At 44.1% G+C, this 18,866-nt stretch overlaps 1 protein-coding gene across 1 annotated transcript in view; it reads left to right on the top strand.

Annotated features, from left to right (window-relative positions):
* The first annotated feature begins 2,879 nt into the window (after positions 1-2,879).
* Positions 2,880-18,866, top strand: part of LOC117529092 (protein unc-13 homolog B-like) — a 174,724-nt gene continuing 158,737 nt past the window's right edge. Inside the window, 1 exon segment of the mRNA XM_034191794.1 lies at positions 2,880-3,075. Coding sequence (XP_034047685.1) covers positions 3,054-3,075 — 22 coding nt within the window. The 5' untranslated portion in view covers positions 2,880-3,053.

Here is an 18,866-nt window from a genome sequence, read left to right as displayed (position 1 = left end):
CACTCAGGCTCACAGACTGGAAAAAGAAAACGCCGGAAAATTTTTGAAGGAGACTCAATATACCAAATTCGTATTGTTTTCTTATACAGATAATAAGACAATATACAAACAAAATAATACCTTTTTTATGAGTGTGAAACATTTGGGCATAATGCACTGGTACCACTTAAACTCATAAGAAGAAGAGGAGAAGGAAAAACAAGAAGAGGCAGGCATGCAACTTCCACCATAATGTCTATGGCTGCCACACTGGTTATCACACATTTTATCTAGGCATCAGCATCAGCCAGTTAGCTCTGTGTAAGTGTTGTCCTGTCATATGTCAGAAGCTAAGCAGTGTGGGGTTGGATTAGTGGATGGATGGGAGACATAGTAGGGTAGGAAGGCAGGGGAATAGGCTGGAAGGGAGTAAGTAAGTCTTGTTCGCAATGGTGATGGACAGGTTCACGGATGAGATCAGACAGGAATGTCCATGGACAATGATGTTTGCAGATGGCATTATGATCTGTAGTTAAAGTAGACAGCAGGTTGAGTCTCGCCTGGAGATGTGGACATATGCTCTGGAGAGAAGGGGAATGAAAGACAGTAGGAGCAAGACTGAGTACATGTGTGGGAAGTAGACAGAGCCCAGTGGAATAGTATGGTTACAAGGAGTAGAAGTGGTGAACGTAGATGAGTTTGAATACTTGGGGTCAACTGTTCAAAGTAATGGAGAGTGTGGTAGAGAGGTGAAGAAGGGTGGAGTGGGTGGAGAATGGTGGCAATCGTGATTTGTGACTAAAGAATACCTGCAAGAGTGAAGGGGAAAGTTTACAAGACAGTAGTGAGATCAGTTATGTTGTACAGCTTAGAGATGGTGACACTAACAAAAAGGCAGAGCTGAAAATAGTGTAATTCTCTTTGGGAGTGACAAGGATGGACAGGATTAGGAATGAATATATCAGAGGGACAGCACAGGCAGGACAGTTTGGAGACAAAGTCAGAGAGGCAATGTTGAGATGGTTTGGACGTGTGCAGAGGAGGGACCCAGGGTACATAGGGAGAAGGATGCTGAGGATGGAGCCACCAGGCAGGAGAAGAAGAGGGAGGCCAAAGAGGAGGTTTATGGATGTGGTGAGGGAGGATGTGGTTGGGGTGACAGATGAAGAGGACAGGGTGAGTTGGAGAAGAAAGAAGAAGAAGAAATATAGGGAACGAAGATGCTTGCAGAGGCAGTGGTCAAGTGCACACATTTCCAGTGTGGAAGTTTCTCCACTTCTGCCAATTCTCCAATGTGTCGTTGAATCGGGAAGAGCATCTGGTGTAGTACTTGTTAAATCAACACGCAGCTCCTCCTCTGTTTTGCTACAGCGACCTTGAGTGAAAATAAGGGAGATGCCAAAATGACCTACTTTTATAAGGAAGGGAGATATATTCTGCTTTTTGCAGATAGTGTGGTTCTGTTGGCTTCATGAGATAAGACTGTGACCTCTGATGTACAGTGGGCACATTTGAGGCCGCGCGTGAAACCACTGGGATGAGGATCAGCACCTCCAAATCTGAGATTATGGTCCTCCGCTAGAAAAGGGTGGATTGTCATTTCTGGGTCAGGGGAGAGTTATTGTCCCTAGTAGAGGGGTTCAAGTATCACAGGGTCCTGTTCACAAGTGGGGGTAAGATGGAGCATCATGAGCTTTGGGTTGAGATCAAAAGAACAAGGTCATGGATACAAGCATCTGAAATGAGAGACTTTCTCTATGTAACAGGGCAAAATGCTCGACTATACAGGACAGACTGGGAGCCGCTGCCTTTTTGCATTGAAATGAGCCAGCTGAGGTGGTTCGGGCAGCTGGTGAGGATACCTCCTGGTGTGCCCCTAGGGAGGTTTTTCAGCCATGTCCAACTGGGAGGAGGCCCTGGGGAAGAAACAGAACATGCTGGAGGGATTATATTTCCCAGTTGTCTTGGGAACACCTCAAGGATTCCCCAGGAAGCGTTAGATGACTAGGCCCAGGATAGGGATATCCTAGGCCAAGTCATCTAACTTTTTCAGGGGAAGAGTACAAGATGAGCAGCATCATCTACTGTCACGGTGACCCAGACCCAGATAAGTGGCAGAAAATGACTGACTGAATGAATGAATGTTAGCAATTTGGACATTTAATCATATTTTTTTTTCTGTTTTTTTGCAACTGCAAATTGCGTTTGTCAGGATACTTCTGTCCTTCCAACAAACTTTTGTATCTTAAAACTCAAGAACCATAAAACTCTCAAAATTGAAAATTTCTTACATTAATACTGGGAGGTCAAAGCTCTCCATGCCAAAAGTTATGCATTTCTGACATTTATGAATGCGTTTTTTTTTTTTTGTTTTTTTTTTGTTACTGAATATTGGGTTTCAAGAAGAATACGCACCAGAAGTCCTGGAATGCTCACACCGCCCGCTAGATGGCGACAAAAGCTACTCACATGTGCGGCAAAGTGTTGACTATTTATTTGATGAGTTCAGACTGACAGCAAAAAAAAAAAATCAACTTACAACCTACTTGTAGAATATTGTAGAAAATTATATGTTTGTTTTGATTTATTATGTTTTTAGCATTACTGTTCGCAATTTTGGCATATTTATCATATTATTAAAACATTATTAAGTTCATTAAGATCATTATCTTCTTTAATTTAAGTAATTTAAGAAAATTATCTTCCAAAAGTGGATCGCCTCTTCGATCCCTTGAGCTGTGCCTGTCAACGATTGGTTAGAAGTGATGCTCTGGCCATTCCCTTCGATGCGATGTTGCGTGTTGATTGGATAGACGGGACGTCAGTCACAGGCGCTTTGGCCCCGCCTCCGCGGTGTTGGTGTCCCAGCTTGCGGTGGAACCTGCTGCTGCTGAGTTTAATCATGGCGCGGTGGCTGTGGCGTCGCTCTGTTGCTTTTTGCCAAAGTTTGGCTCCATTAAAAATATAGTGAAACAACGACGGGAACTTCAAACATTCTTTAATGGACTTTATAATGTTCGCTCACAGAACAAATCTCTGCTGAGACACCGGTAAAGTGGTGAAAGCTGAGCGCCATGTCGTTACTGTGCGTCAGAGGTAAGTTTTTCTTTTTTAATTCTTTACTTTGATCGTCGGAAAGTCGATTTTGTTTTCATTTTAATCTGGTTTATTCAGTGAAATCTTAATAAAGAGGTTTTTAGGTCTTCACAGCATTTGTCGTGATCTTTTTAAAATCGTTTTGAAGCTCCAGGCTCCTCTAAAAGATTGTTTTAGGATTAATAAGACAGCGACCTAGAATAGCTCATCTATGATCACTTTAAATTTTAAAGTACACTGTTAAATTGATGATCAGAAAAATCAGTTTTGTACATCAAACATGAACAACACAGGAGTTCAGAGGGTTTGTTGTTTATCCAAATGCCACATGTCTGCTTTGTGGTTTTATTTCAAATCGATTTGTAATATTTTATAAACTGAGCGATCTATTGATGTAGCTATAGCAGCTATAGCTACATCATACAACATAAATGCATGCTGTTAAAAAAGGTTTTTAATATACAAAACAATTATGTTAAAATTGTCATTAATAATAATAATGTAAAGATATAAACAACATCACAGATCAGCCTGTACATTTTAAAATGGATTACAATTTAAACAGATCATATTGTAGCAGTTTTACTGTTGGACAGTGAGAAGGAGCAGAACCACTCAAAACTACAAAATTCTAAGGTGCAGGACATTTGGCCAATCATCCCTCTCAGTGCGAGGTATACACCGATACCATCAGAAATTAAATCCCAAACAGAACTAAAGAGGCTTAGGTGGATTAGTGGTTAGCACTGCTGCTTCACAGTAAGAAAGTCACAGGATTGATGCCCACCTGTGGAGTTGTTTGTGTGGGTTTCCTCCGGGTGCTCCAGTTTCTTCCTACATTCAAAGACATGCAGGTTAGGTGGATTGCAATGTTTATAATTGTCCAGGTCTCCTTTGTAAAAGATATATTGATCTCAATGGAGCTAACCTAGTTAAATAAAGGTTAAATAAAATAAAAATAGTGTGAAAGTTAAACATTGGCTGAAGCAACAGCAGAAATGTGAAAATTTATTTCTCTCAAGTAATTTTCAATACAGTAACACTTTACCCATGATTAATGTTAAATTTCACAAATTTCACTAGCTTTCACTAATTTACAACTGCAACTTTGTTTATTTATTCATGGTACCTTTTCATTGTATTATTCCCTGTATTTGTATCATTGTGTGTGTGTGTGTGTATGTGTGTATGTATATATATATATATATATATATATATATATATATATATATATTTTTTTTTATTCTAAAGCCTGACCACGGAAAAAGACTGCAAATTAGCTGATGCTAGACATCTTACATGCATCACACTTTCCCATTTTCTGTGGCAATGTTGTATGTATCGTCCCTGTTAAATAAACACACACACACACACATCTTCAACCGCTTAGTCCAGTTGAGGGTCGCGGGGAGCTGGAGCCTATCCCAGCAGTCATGGAGCGTGAGGCGGGGTACACCCAGGACAGGACGCCAGCCTGTTGCAGGGCCACAAACAGACAAACAAACACAGTCACGCCCACACACACACCTACGGTCAATTTTTAAAGATTCCAATCCACCTAACCCGCATGTCTTTGGATGTGGGAGGAAACCAGAGCACCCGGAGGAAACCCACGCAAACACGGGGAGAACATGCAAACTCCACACAGAAAGGCCACAGGTGGGAATTGAACCCATGACCTCCTTGTTGTGAGGCAACAGTGCTAACCACTAAGCCACCGTGCTGCCCTGTTAAATAAACATTAAAAATAAAATAAAGCTTAGTAAGTCCCTTCCGCTGATCCTTTGTTTTCATTTGGGGTCACCACGGCAGATCCAAGGTGGATCTGCATGTTGATTTAGCACAAGTTTTACGCCGGATGCCCTTCCTGACTCAACTCCACATTACATGGAGAAAAAATTTACAGCTTGTAAATTGCTTATTTTGCTGCGTGAAATTGGTTTATATTGTAAAATCTGCAGGTTCAGTGAAGTTATTTACAATTTTACCCAATTATCAACAGTTCTAGTGGCCACACCTGCCTTTTTTTCCTGTAAAAACTTTTTTTGTGTGTTTGTTTGTTTGTTAATTATTACACTGGTCAAAAACAAAAGCAAAAGCTGCTAACCACTAAGCCACTGTGCTGCCCCAAATGTGACATAAATAAAGTAATTAATTATCAAGGGAAATTGCTGAACATTCTCTAGTGTCGCTGTGTTAAATATCTTGATTTTATTCTGCTTTCTTGTCATCTTAAAGTGCATTTTAGGGATTTGGACTGTTGGTTGAAAAAAAAAAACCCCACTCCTTTAACATTGTTGCTGGTTTTTAAACTGAGGGGTGGTTCTACACAGTCATTGTAAAGAAGATGAGGCTGAATGCATGTGGTCATAAATGTTTATAACGTCATTCAGATGGAGGTGACTGTGGATAGATTCTTGAAAATGTCCTCCTGTGTTGGCTGGATGCCACATCTTCTCTTTACATTTTTCTTTCACATCACACGGAGGTTTTATTGTACTTTGCAAATCTCTTGTGTTCATATTTGCAATTATGCAGAAAGAATGCTTTGCATAAATGTTGGGAAAGTGTAATGACACGGACCCACAACAGGGGGCGTAAATGAACGGACAATAGATGAGTCAAAAATACAACACTTTACTGTTGTGAAATGTGCACAACGAAATACAGACAAATGCAGAATTTGGTTCACAATCAAAATATACAAAGTGACGTGTGGGTAGGCTCGAGGATAGGAGACGTCCGTCCCGAGTAGAACCGGATCCCACACGATTTCCACTGCCACCGAACCCGAAGGATACTGGAGCCACCAAGTCCTGAGTCCCCAGGTGGTCACCGTCTCTGACTGTCAGATCTAGTACTGCTGGCAGGAAGCAGAAGACAGAAGTAATGAGTGTGTGAAAAACACACCCAGTAAACAGTCAGCAAGTTCTTCTTGTATTAGTCGGGTGGGAAAGACACCTCCACCTCAAGTACACAGTTTATGCAGAGTCAGTAATCCTACTTATTGAAGTTCGGAGTGAGGAGTGAAGTGCATCACTCCTCCACCATCTGCGAACCCAGCCTCCAGCTGAAAGTAGCGATCAAGATACCGGCAAACAGTTCAACACACACGACAACAAGTAACGTGCGTCAGCACAACAACGGCTGAGAATTTACCGTGAAGGTAGATGATATCTCGGCCACGAGGTGGAGATGTCGTCCGGCTTTTGTATGTGTGGGTGATGACCAGGTGATTGGTGACAGCTGTCATAGTTGATGAGTGACAGCTGTCACCCCGGCTGTTCCTGTGAGGCGGCAGTGCCCTCTCGTGCCTGAAGCCCGCACTTCAGGCAGGGCACCCTTTGGTAGTGGGCCAGCAGTACCTCCTCTTCAGCGGCCCACACAACAGGACCCCCCCTCAACGGGCGCCTCCTGGCGCCCGACCAGGCTTGTCCGGGTGTCGCCGGTAGAAATCGGCCAGGAGGGCCGGATCCAGGATGAAGCTCCTCTTCACCCAGGAGCGTTCTTCGGGTCCATAACCTTCCCAGTCCACCAAGTACTGGAAACCCCGGCCCTTCCGGCGGACGTCCAGGAGCCGACGCACAGTCCAAGCCGGCTCCCCGTCGATGATCCGGGCAGGAGGCGGCGCCGGTCCGGGAGCACAGAGGGGTGAGGTGTGGTGTGGCTTGATCCTGGAAACATGAAAAACCGGGTGGACCCGCAGTGAAGCTCCAGCTCCCAGCTTCACTGAGGCCGGACTGAGGACTTTGAGGATCTTGAATGGACCGATGTACCTGTCCTTTAGTTTGGGTGAGTCCACTTGGAGGGGGATGTCCTTCGTAGAAAGCCACACCTCCTACCCAGGCTGGTATGCAGGGGCCGGGGAACGCCGGCGGTCTGCATGGGCCTTAGCCCTCGTCCGGGCCTTCAACAAGGCAGAACGGGTGGTGCGCCACACCCGATGGCACCTCCGCAGGTGGGCCTGGACCGAGGGCACACTGACCTCTCCCTCCACCACAGGAAACAATGGGGGCTGGTACCCCAGACACACCTCAAACGGGGAGAGGCCGGTGGCAGAGGACACCTGGCTGTTATGCGCATACTCGATCCAGGCCAGACCAGGGGCGATGGGGCACAGGTAACGGTTGGAGGAGTCCCTGTGCCCATTGGTGATCAGCTTTTCTCCTGGTGCAGGTGGTGCAGGCCTGGACATAGTCCCGGACGTCGGCTTCCATGGACGCCCACCAGAAGCGCTGCCAGACCACTGCCACGGTCCTTCGCACCCCCGGATGGCAGGAGAGTTTGGAACCGTGACAGAAGTCCAGGACGGCAGCTCTGGCTTCTGGTGGGACGTAGAGGCGGTTCTTAGGTCCTTTACCTGGGTCCGGGTTCTGTGCCAGGGCCTCCCGGACGGTCTTCTCCACATCCCAGATGAGGGTGGCCACGATAGTGGACTCAGGTAGTATGGATTCCGGCGGATCCGACAGCTCGGTTTTGACTTCGACTTCGTGAACCCGGGACAGAGAATCCGATCTTTGGCTCTTGGTCCCGGGGCGGTAGGTGATCCGGAAGTCAAAACGCCCGAAGAACAATGACCAGCGGGCTTGCCTGGGGTTCAGCCGCTTGGCGGTCCTGATATACTCCAGGTTCCGGTGGTCCGTGAAAACCGTAAATGGTACCGTGGCTCCCTCTAACAGACGTCTCCACTCCTCAAGAGCCTCCTTCACCGCGAGGAGTTCCCGATTGCCCATGTCATAGTTCCGCTCAGCTGGGGTCAACCTGCGTGAGAAATAGGCACAAGGATGGAGAATCTGATCGGACTCCCCGCTCTGGGACAGCACGGCTCCTATCCCTGAGTCCGAGGCATCCTCTTCTTCCACAAACTGGCGGCTAGGATCGGGCTGCACCAGAACTGGTGCAGTCGAAAACCGGCGTTTCAACTCCCTAAACGCGGCCTCGCACCGATCCGACCAAGTAAATGGTACTTTGGAGGAGGTCAGAGCTGTCAGGGGGCTAACTACCTGATTGTAGCCCTTTATGAACCTCCTGTAGAAATTCGCAAAGCCGAGGAACTGTTGCAGCTTCCTACGGCTTGTCGGTTGGGGCCAGTCTCTCACCGCCGCGACCTTGGCCGGATCAGGGGCGACGGAGTTGGAGATTATGAACCCCAGGAAGGACAAAGAAGTGCGGTGGAACTCACACTTCTCGCCCTTCACAAACAGCTGGTTCTCCAACAACCGCTGCTGGACCTGACGTACATGCTGGACATGGGTCTCAGGATCCGTGGAAAAAATGAGAATATCGTCTAGGTATACGAAGACGAATCGGTGCAGGAAGTCCCGCAAGACGTCATTTACCAAAGCCTGAAACGTCGCGGGGGCATTAGTGAGGCTGAACGGCATGACCAGGTACTCAAAGTGACCTAATGGGGTGTTGAATGCCGTCTTCCACTCACCTCCCTTCCGGATCCGAACCAGGTGGTACGCGTTCCTAAGATCGAGTTTTGTGAATATTTGGGCTCCATGCAGGGGTGTGAACACCGAATCTAACAGGGGTAGAGGGTACCGGTTGCGGACCGTGATCTCGTTCAGTCCCCTGTAGTCAGTGCATGGACGGAGGCCATCGTCTTTCTTGCCCACAAAAAAGAAACCTGCACTCATCGGGGAGGTGGAGTTCCGGATCAACCCGGCAGCTAACGAGTCCCGGATGTAGGTCTCCATTGATTCGCACTCAGGACGTGAGAGGTTGTACAGTCTGCTGGACGGATACTCGGTGTCTGGGATCAAATCAATGGCGCAATCGTACGGACGGTGTGGGGGAAGAGTGAGTGCCAGATCTTTGCTGAAGACGTCAGCGAGATTGTGGTACTCCTCAGGCACCGCCGCAAGATTGGGGGGGACTTTAACCTCCTCGTTAGCGGTCAAACCGGGCGGAACCGAGGATCCTAGACATTCCCGGTGACAGGTTTCGCTCCACTGAGCCACAACCCCAGCCGGCCAATCAATCCGGGGGTTGTGTTTGATCATCCAAGGGAAGCCCAAAATCACGCGGGAGGTAGAAGGAGTCACATAAAACTCGATCTTTTCCCGATGATTCCCAGACACTACCAAAGTTACTGGCAGTGTCTTGTGTGTGATTAAAGGGAGAAGGGTGCCATCTAGTGCCCGCACCTTCAATGGCGAAGGACGCGCCACCAGAAAGTAAAAGAGGTAAGGAGCCGTGAATTCTGCTCCCAGAGCGCCGTAGCCCAGGCGCGTGCCTCGCCTTGAAGCAAATTAATTACATAAGCCACCCTGCTGGCGTCCGACGCGTACATCACGGGACGCTGTGAAAAGACGAGCGAACACTGCATTAAAAAGTCCGCGCACGTCTCCGCACAACCCCCGTATGGCTCTGGGGGACTTATGTATGCTTCAGGGGATGGTGGGGGGGGGGGGGTCGTTGAATGACCAGTGGAATGTCTATATTCGGCACCGGGTCAGCAGGAGGAGAAGCTGCAGCAGCGCCCTGAGCGCGCGCTTCCACCTGCGCGGTGAGAGCCTCCATCCTGCGATTGAGGATGATGTTCTGCTCGGTCATTAGATCCAACCGAGCAGTAAAGGCGGTGAGGATTTGCTGCAACTAACCAATCACGCCTCCTGCGGACGCCTGTGCACCCTGCTCTTCCATTGGCTGTTCAACAGATGGTTGACGCCCCTCGGGATCCATGACGATGGCCGAGATATCCTGTTGGGAAAGTGTAATGACACGGACCCACAACAGGGGGCGTAAATGAACGGACAATAGATGAGTCAAAAATACAACACTTTACTGTTGTGAAATATGCACAACAAAATACAGACAAGTGCAGAATTTGGTTCACAGTCAAAATATACAAAGTGACGTGTGGGTAGGCTCGAGGATAGGAGACGTCCGTCCTGAGTAGAACCGGATCCCACACGATTTCCACTGCCACAAAACCCGAAGGATGCTGGAGCCGCCAAGTCCTGAGTCCCCAGGTGGTCACCATCTCCGACTGTTGGATCTGGTACTGCTGGCAGGAAGCAGAAGACAGAAGTAATGTGTGTGAAAAACACACCCAGTAAACAGTCAGCAAGTTCTTCTTGTATTAGTCGGGTGGGAAAGACACCTCCACCTCAAGTACACAGTTTATGCAGAGTCAGTAATCCTACTTATTGAAGTTCGGAGTGAAGAGTGAAGTGCGTCACTCCACCATCCGCGAACCCAGCCTCCAGCTGAAAGTAGCGCTCAAGATACCTGCAAACAGTTCAACACACACGACAACAAGTAACGTGCGTCAGCACAACAACGGCTGAGAATTTACTGTGAAGGTAGATGATATCTCGGCGACGAGGTAGAGATGTCGTCCGGCTTTTGTGTGTGTGGGTGATGACCAGGTGATTGGTGACAGCTGTCACCCCGGCTGTTCCTGTGAGGTGGCAGCGCCCTCTCGTGCCTGAAGCCCGCACTTCAGGCAGGGCTCCCTTTGGTAGTGGGCCAGCAGTACATCCTCTTCAGCGGCCCACACAACAATAAATGCTGTTTATGTTGACGGGCACACACAGAATTTGCATATTTAACAGTAAATCTGCTTTCATGCTGTACTGACAATTTGGCAGCAGTATTGTGGACTGAATTTTAATTAATTTCATTGAGTCTCCGCAATCAGTAAATATGCTCAAGGAGGAGAACTATTTACTTAAATGATACATGTGAAGATCTTGATTCCAGCAAAAATTTGATGACCTTTGACATTTAAATTTGCATTGATGCTGATTTGCAAGTCATCTTGATGTTGGTCACCACATACTGTAGTGTGAAAGCAGCAGTAAAAAAATGTCCAACATGAGCTTGCCTTCCTACCTGATACAGTTTTAAGAATTGCTGCTCTATTGAAGTGTAAAATGTTTCAAAACCAGATTCATAAGCTGCGCTATACCCATCAAGCATATTGTTCTGTAGGGCTAATAAAATAATATAATATTATATTATATGATATTATTAGATAATATACTTATCTTATGATTCCATACTTTTGCGATTCTTCAGTGCCGATTCGATATGTATCATACAAGTATTACAATCTCATGGTATTTTGTCTTATTAGGATTTTTCCTCCAACACTAGATCGTGGGTAACAGTTGGGTGATACACTTCTGCATACTGTATATCAAAAGTCATTGATTCATTTTTTTCTGCTTGTCCGGGTCTGGATGATGGTGGCACAGGCTAAGCAACTCAGGCCACACATCCCTACCTTCGGCCAAGTCCTCTTCCTGGGGCGTTCCAAAGCGTTCCCAAGCCAGCTTGGAGATGTAATCCCTCCAGTATATCCTGGGTCTTCGACAAGGCCTCCTCCCAGTTGGATGTGCCTGGAAGACCTTGTGAGCTGCTTTTACTGAGCTGAGGTAGCCACTACTTACACTCCATTCTCATTTAGAGCAATTGAAGAAAAGACGCCGCCGGTGCTTAGAAAAAAATAATGCAATATGGACTATGGATACGGGGGCTTTACCTTGCAGTTATGATGCTAGATTTTATATACAGTACCCTCCAAAAGTTTTCGGCCCATTGGTATTTCACACATTTTAAGTTGTTTATGCTATTTCAAATACAAAAAATAAATCAAGTTTCTAAATATAAAAATTTGTCTTCCTTAAACTCAAACTCAAAGCAGATCTCTACAAGTTGATATAAATGAATTACCTCCACCAATGAAGTTGGGCAGAGGTTATGTTTTCACCCGTTTGTCTGTTTGTGAACAGCCTGTAATCCTTCTCTGCTCCACTTCATCGTGAAGCTGTATAACTGGGGATACAAAATGCAAAACATGCACTATGCACAATTCGTTCAATCACAGCCAGAGAAGCCTATAACATCTTTCTGGTTGTCTGGGTGTCTTGGTGGCTTTCCTCACTCGTCTCCTTCTTGCACAGTCACTCAGTTTTTGAGAACTGTCTACTGCTCACATATTTACCATAGAGTGCCATACTGTTTGTATTTCTTCATCACTGCTGTAAATAAAGTGCAAGACATATTCAGGGACTTGCAAATGTTCATGTATCCATCCCCTGACTTGTCTGAAGAAAACTGGCAATAAAACTGATTATTTACAGTATTATACCAAAGGGGTCCATTACTTGTGCAACCCATTATCTTGGCTTTTACAACCCCTGGCAAAAATTATGGAATCACCGGCCTCGGAGGATGTTCATTCAGTTGTTTAATTTTGTAGAAAAAAAAGCAGATCACAGACATGACACAAAACTAAAGTCATTTCAAATGGCAACTTTGGCTTTAAGAAACACTATAAGAAATCAGGAAAAAAAATTGTGGCAGTCAGTAACGGTTACTTTTTTTAGACCAAGCAGAGGGAAAAAAATATGGAATCACTCAATTCTGAGGAATAAATTATGGAATCATGAAAAACAAAAGAACGCTCCAACACATCACTAGTATTTTGTTGCACCACCTCTGGCTTTTATAACAGCTTGCAGTCTCTGAGGCGTGGACTTAATGAGTGACAAACAGTACTCTTCATCAATCTGGCTCCAACTTTCTCTGATTGCTGTTGCCAGATCAGCTTTGCAGGTTGGAGCCTTGTCATGGACCATTTTCTTCAACTTCCACCAAAGATTTTCAGTTGGATTAAGATCCGGACTATTTGCAGGCCATGACATTGACCCTATTTGTCTTTTTGCAAGGAATGTTTTCACAGTTTTTTCTCTATGGCAAGATGCATTATCATCTTGAAACATGATTTCATCATCCCCAAACATCCTTTCAATTGATGGGATATGAAAAGTGTCCAAAATATCAACATAAACTTGTGCATTTATTGATGATGTAATGACAGCCATCTCCCCAATGCCTTTACCTGACATGCAGCCCCATATCATCAATGACTGTGGAAATTTACATGTTCTGTTCAGGCAGTCATCTTTATAAATCTCATTGGAACGGCACCAAACAAAAGTTCCAGCATCATCACCTTGCCCAATGCAAATTCGAGATTCATCACTGAATATGACTTTCATCCAGTCATCCACAGTCCACGATTGCTATTCCTTAGCCCATTGTAACCTGGTTTTTTTCTGTTTAGGTGTTGATGGCTTTCGTTTAGCTTTTCTGTATGTAAATCCCATTTCCTTTAGGCAGTTTCTTACAGTTCGGTCACAGACATTGACTCCAGTTTCCTCCCATTCGTTCCTCATTTGTTTTGTTGTGCATTTTCGATTTTTGAGACAGTTTTCTGTCTTGACGCTTTGATGTCTTCCTTGGTCTACCAGTATGTTTGCCTTTAACAACCTTCCCATGTTGTTTGTATTTGGTCCAGAGTTTAGACACAGCTGACTGTGAACAACCAACATCTTTTGCAACATTGCGTGATGATTTACCCTCTTTTAAGAGTTTGATAATCCTCTCCTTTGTTTCAGTTGACATCTCTCGTGTTGGAGCCATGATTCATGTCAGTCCACTTGGTGCAACAGCTCTCCAAGGTGTGATCACTCCTTTTTAGATCCAGACTAATGAACAGATCTGATTTGATGCACGTGTTAGTTTTGGGGATGAAAATTTACAGGGTGATTCCTAGGGCTGCAACAATTAGTCGAGTAATTCGAGTAATTCGAATAATTCGATTACAAAAAATGTTAGAGGCAAATTCTGTGCCTCAAAGCTTCGTTTAACGTTGTAGTACATATGCCAGGCCTGTGTGTGGCGCTGTAATGTCCCCAGAAAAACAAACAGAAGAAGAAGTAGAGCAGGCGCTAATCAAATTAGCACAAAAGCTACAGCTTTCCAACACGACAAACAGAGGGAACTAAAGCTTTTTAGGAAAAGACGGTCCACGCTGATCATTTAAATAGCTTACTGTGCATTTAAAGCAAAGTGTTTTTTTGTTTTTTTTAACAGTTGTGAGCGGCTCAGCTCTTCCCTCACACAGCTCCGTCCCGTCCACAGAAGAAGTCCACTCTTTCTTCTGTGTGACTCGCAATGAGTGTTTCGCTTTTTAATTTTCGCTTTTTTGGGCAACACACAATGCTTCACAAACACGGGAACTCAAATAAAATAATAAAAAACAAGTGATTGCGAGGCTGCATGTTCAACCTCCAGCTGAAAATGAAATGCATTGGCTGAATCGCAGAGAGAGTGTTCATGCAGGAACTTCATGCAGGGACCCAGTCCACCACCTTAATAAATAAATAAATAAATATGGTTACATTTTACAAGTTGGGGAAAACAAAAAACAGTCACAACCCATCCCCATTTCAGCAAAATGTCAAGACTTTGGCCCGACACCAGGAAAGATCCAAAACTTGTAAAGATGTGAAAAAAATTACCCAGGAAAACAGGGATATACTAAATGTGATCATCTCCTTGATGACGCAGTGACATTGTGCCATTACTTAGGGAGAACCCTGGACTGTTAATGTTTTAAAATGCAAAAGTATTTTTTATCCGATTACTCGATTAATCGCCAGAATAATTGATAGAATACTCGATTGCTAAAATAATCGATAGCTGCAGCTCTAGTGATTCCATAATTTATTCCTCAGAACTGAGTGATTCCATATTTTTTTCCCTCTGCTTGGTCTAAAAAAGTAACCGTTACTGACTGCCACAATTATTTTTCCTGATTTCTTATAGTGTTTCTTAAAGCCAGAAAGTTGCCATTTGAAATGACTTTAGTTTTGTGTCATGTCTGTGATCTGCTTTTTTTCTACAAAATTAAACAACTGAATGAACATCCTCCGAGGCCGGTGATTCCATAATTTTCCAAAAGCTGACATTGCAGCTGTGACATTAAATATTTGAACATGATGATTAGTTCCACAGTAGCAGCACAGTAATTGCTGCAGGGTCTACAAGAAGTCACGCAGTCATCAAGAATCCATTCCCAAACATTTTGCTGAACCCACATAGGTAAATGACTTTTATCAGTCTCAAATGTGACCTGGGCCAAACCTCTTCCACAAGGATATCTTCATGAGTCTGAGCTTGATGAGACTAATCTCATGCTGATAATAAATACTTGCTTTAGATTCACAAAGCACAGATAATTTTGGTGGAAGTCATGTTTGGAGCATGTTTTGGTGCCACTCTCGCCACTTTCACCACACCACCACACCGCCTTAGGTCCTGGATGGCAACCACTCAGGCAGATAACTGATCCATTAATTCTGCTTCAAAGTAACCATCTATCTGCCACAGCCAGGTGAAATGTGAAGGTGTCCTTGGCCTTCTTCAGCTGCTGGTATCCTCAACACTCAGACACCTGCTGGCTGGATCATGCACAGAGAAACACACCACGTGACTGAAATGTTGAAGTGCAAGTGGTTCTCCTCATCTGAGTCTGCCAAAGTAACCACTTGTTTGATACAGTGGTACCCAAGGATCCTCCAAAGAGACCTCGTACCAAAGACATCCAATCATCACCTTTAGGTTACTGGTTTGCATCAAGTCTCACAACCGTACAGTAAGACAGGAAGCACCAGGACCCAAAAAACCTGGACCTTCACTCTCCTTCAAAGATATCAGCATCACCCAACACCTGTGTGCAGTGACCTCATCACTCCATATGTTCTTCCCAGGTGTCTTTAACAAGTTCCAGTACAGGTGTGCCATCTTCACCAAATGGACCAAAACCTCACATTTGGGAACCTGGCACTAGAACATATTTGACATATCTCAATGATTTGTTCAATTTCCTTAAGTTAATTTGTTTATTTTGAAAAATGCACCCTAGTGTGATACATTAAAAACAAAATGCAATGAGTGGAGTGAGCAACAGAGGAGAGGAATTATGAGAGAGTGAGAGAGAGAGGGCGCTTAGAGATTGAGGGAGTAATCCCCAGGCCATCTGTTACTCCCTCTCTCTGACCTGTGCCAACATAAAGCAACAAGCTACACAATAGTGTACGTCATTATAAACCATTAGACCTGACTTCAGGATAATTAGACCCTAAACAAATGACAACAACACCAGCACCACGCACCAAATTGAAAAATCAAATTATGATCAAAGTTCAAATTCGGGTGAAGCTTTTTTATGCACATATGTCTGCCCATCAGATTTTGATAGTATTTAATCCAGATCACTTCCCACTGTTTGTTACATATTCTAGGACACGCCTCCTGTTTTTTCAGCCACTGGATGTGGCACAGAGACAAAGTGCAGGAATGTGATTCTCTCAGTGGTAAAACGTACATTATGCTTGTTTGTGAGTTATTCACAATGAGGCATCTGTCATCTCTGTGTCTCTGAAAAACACCTTCAAAACTTACCAAAAAAGTCCCTTTTGTCTTTCTTTTTGTCTTTTTCTATGTCAATTTTGTGTTAATGATTCCTGTATTGTTGACGACCGTCTACACCATAGGTGTCAAACTGATTCCAGAAAGGGCCAAGAGGGTGCAGGTTTTCTTTGTAAACACCAACTCCATCAGGTGATTTCACTGATGAACATCACTTTGAGCAGATGGGAAGAGTTCATCAGTGAAGTCACCTGCTGGAGTTGGTGGTTACAAAGAAAACCTGCATCCTCTTGGCCCTTTCTGGAATCAGTTTGACACCTATGGTCTACACCATTGGTGATGGAGCTCTCTTAAAGATGGTGGATGTTACATTTCTTTTTGGTGCCTTTTAGTTATGATGCTGAGGTTTTGTTGGGGAAAATTTGAGGATGAATATGTTTTAGCCCAGGTGTATAACTTATCACTTGATCGCTGCAGCTATCGATCATTTTAGCAATCGAGTAGTCTATCGATTATTCTGGCGATTAATCGAGTAATCGGATAAAAAATACTTTTGCGTTTTAAAACATTAACAGTCCAGGGTTCTCCCTAAGTAATGGCACAATGTCACTGCGTCATCAAGGAGATGATCACATTTAGTGTATCCCTTTCTGTTTTCCTGGGTAATTTTTTTCACATCTTTACAAGTTTTGGATCTTTCCTGGTGTCGGGCCAAAGTCTTGACATTTTGCTGAAATGGGGATGGGTTGTGACTGTTTTTTGTTTTCCCCAACTTGTAAAATTAACCATTTTTATTTATTTATTTATTAAGGTGGTGGACTGGGTCCCTGCATGAATTTCCTGCATGAACACACTCTCTGCGATTCAGCCAATGCATTTCATTTTCAGCTGGAGGTTGAACATGCAGCCTCGCAGTCACTTGTTTTTTATTATTTTATTTGAGTTCCCGTGTTTGTGAAACATTGTGTGTTGCCCAAAAAAGCGAAAAAACTCATTGCGAGTCACACAGAAGAAAGAGTGGACTTCTTCCAGAGACTGTCTGTGGACGGGCGAAACTGTTAAAAAAAAACAAAAAAAAAACACTTTGCTTTAAATGCACAGTAAGCTATTTTAGATGATCAGCGTGGACCGTCTTTTCCTAAAAAGCTTTAGTTCCCTCTGTTTGTCATGTTGGAAAGCTGTAGCTTTTGTGCTAATTTGATTAGCGCCTGCTCTACTTCTTCTTCTGTTTGTTTTTCTGGGGACATTACAGCGCCACACACAGGCCTGGCATATGTACTACAACGTTAAACGAAGCTTCGAGGCACAGAATTTGCCTCGAACATTTTTTGTAATCAAATTATTCGAATTACTCGACTAATCGTTTCAGCCCTAGATATTTGGGTTAATTGATTGTTTCAGCCCAGCGAAGGTGATACTTCTCAATTTAAAGAAATATTTCTTGGTGTATAATGAACATTGAGGCTATTAAGAGATATTCACGTTAGAGCCTGACCGATATTTTGGAGGCTGATACTGATATTGGGGAGTAAAAAAAATTGCCAAACTGTCAATATATGCCATACATAAAAAAATGTCAAGGATTCCTAATATTTCATTATCAAACCCTTATGACAAAGAAATGTAACTGAGGCTTGATGTTTCACAGTTTAAACTGGAACTTTATTATAAATAACTATAAATAGACCCAACAACCAACAACAACATGCATTCATCATGCAATCTTTACTTGGATTGGCAGTCGCTATGTCGCATCACTCTGCATTTGCATTAAATAGACTATTTATTTTGGCCACACCTAGCTGATGGCGTAGTAGCCACCTGTCAGTGTGAACAGCCACTCTGACTTAAAACGAATGGCAGCTGATCGCTTTGCCTCTGTCTCTTGTCGCCAATGTTACCAAGAGGTGATGGGGGTCCCAGCTAGTGTATGCTTGACAGCATTGTAAACAGTACCATTGGAACGCCATCTGCAGGATGGGTTGCATAATAACACCAATATCTAACAGCCAGAGTGTTTTTCTGCATTGTTTCTTCAGTAAAATAAAAATTAAGTGTAACGCAATTTATAATCATACCCTGTGCTTTCTGTCTTCTTTCAGTGGTTGTGGTGAGGTGTGGTATGAAGGAAGAGAATCAAAGAAAACAACAGCAATTGTATTCATCTGCAGATATTCAGATGTGATATTTAAATATGTCAGAGAGTAATGCACTTAGTGTTATACTCCTGACAGTTTTGGCCACTTTTTTTTGTAACAATGTTTTAAAGCAACAAGATAAAATATTATTTACCATTATCCTGGGCCTCACTATTGGACATTATCACTTTACCGGGGTGTTGCTAGGCCAGTATCGTAGATTTACGTCGACGCTGTCTAGCTATACCCGCCCGCTGTGCGTAAACAAATGACTCATAGCGCGCGCAGCCCAAGAACTGTCCGCAGAGGAAAAGATAAAAAGGTGAGAAGTGTGTGTTGGTCCCAATATGGCTATTCCTTATGATTTTCTCATGGATAGCATGACAGTGAACAGCACCCAAAGCAGCCAGCTTGATG

This window comes from Thalassophryne amazonica, chromosome 17 (assembly GCF_902500255.1).
Source record: "Thalassophryne amazonica chromosome 17, fThaAma1.1, whole genome shotgun sequence".
NCBI classification, from domain to species: domain Eukaryota; kingdom Metazoa; phylum Chordata; class Actinopteri; order Batrachoidiformes; family Batrachoididae; genus Thalassophryne; species Thalassophryne amazonica.
This window is presented reverse-complemented; position numbering and strand designations above follow the sequence as displayed.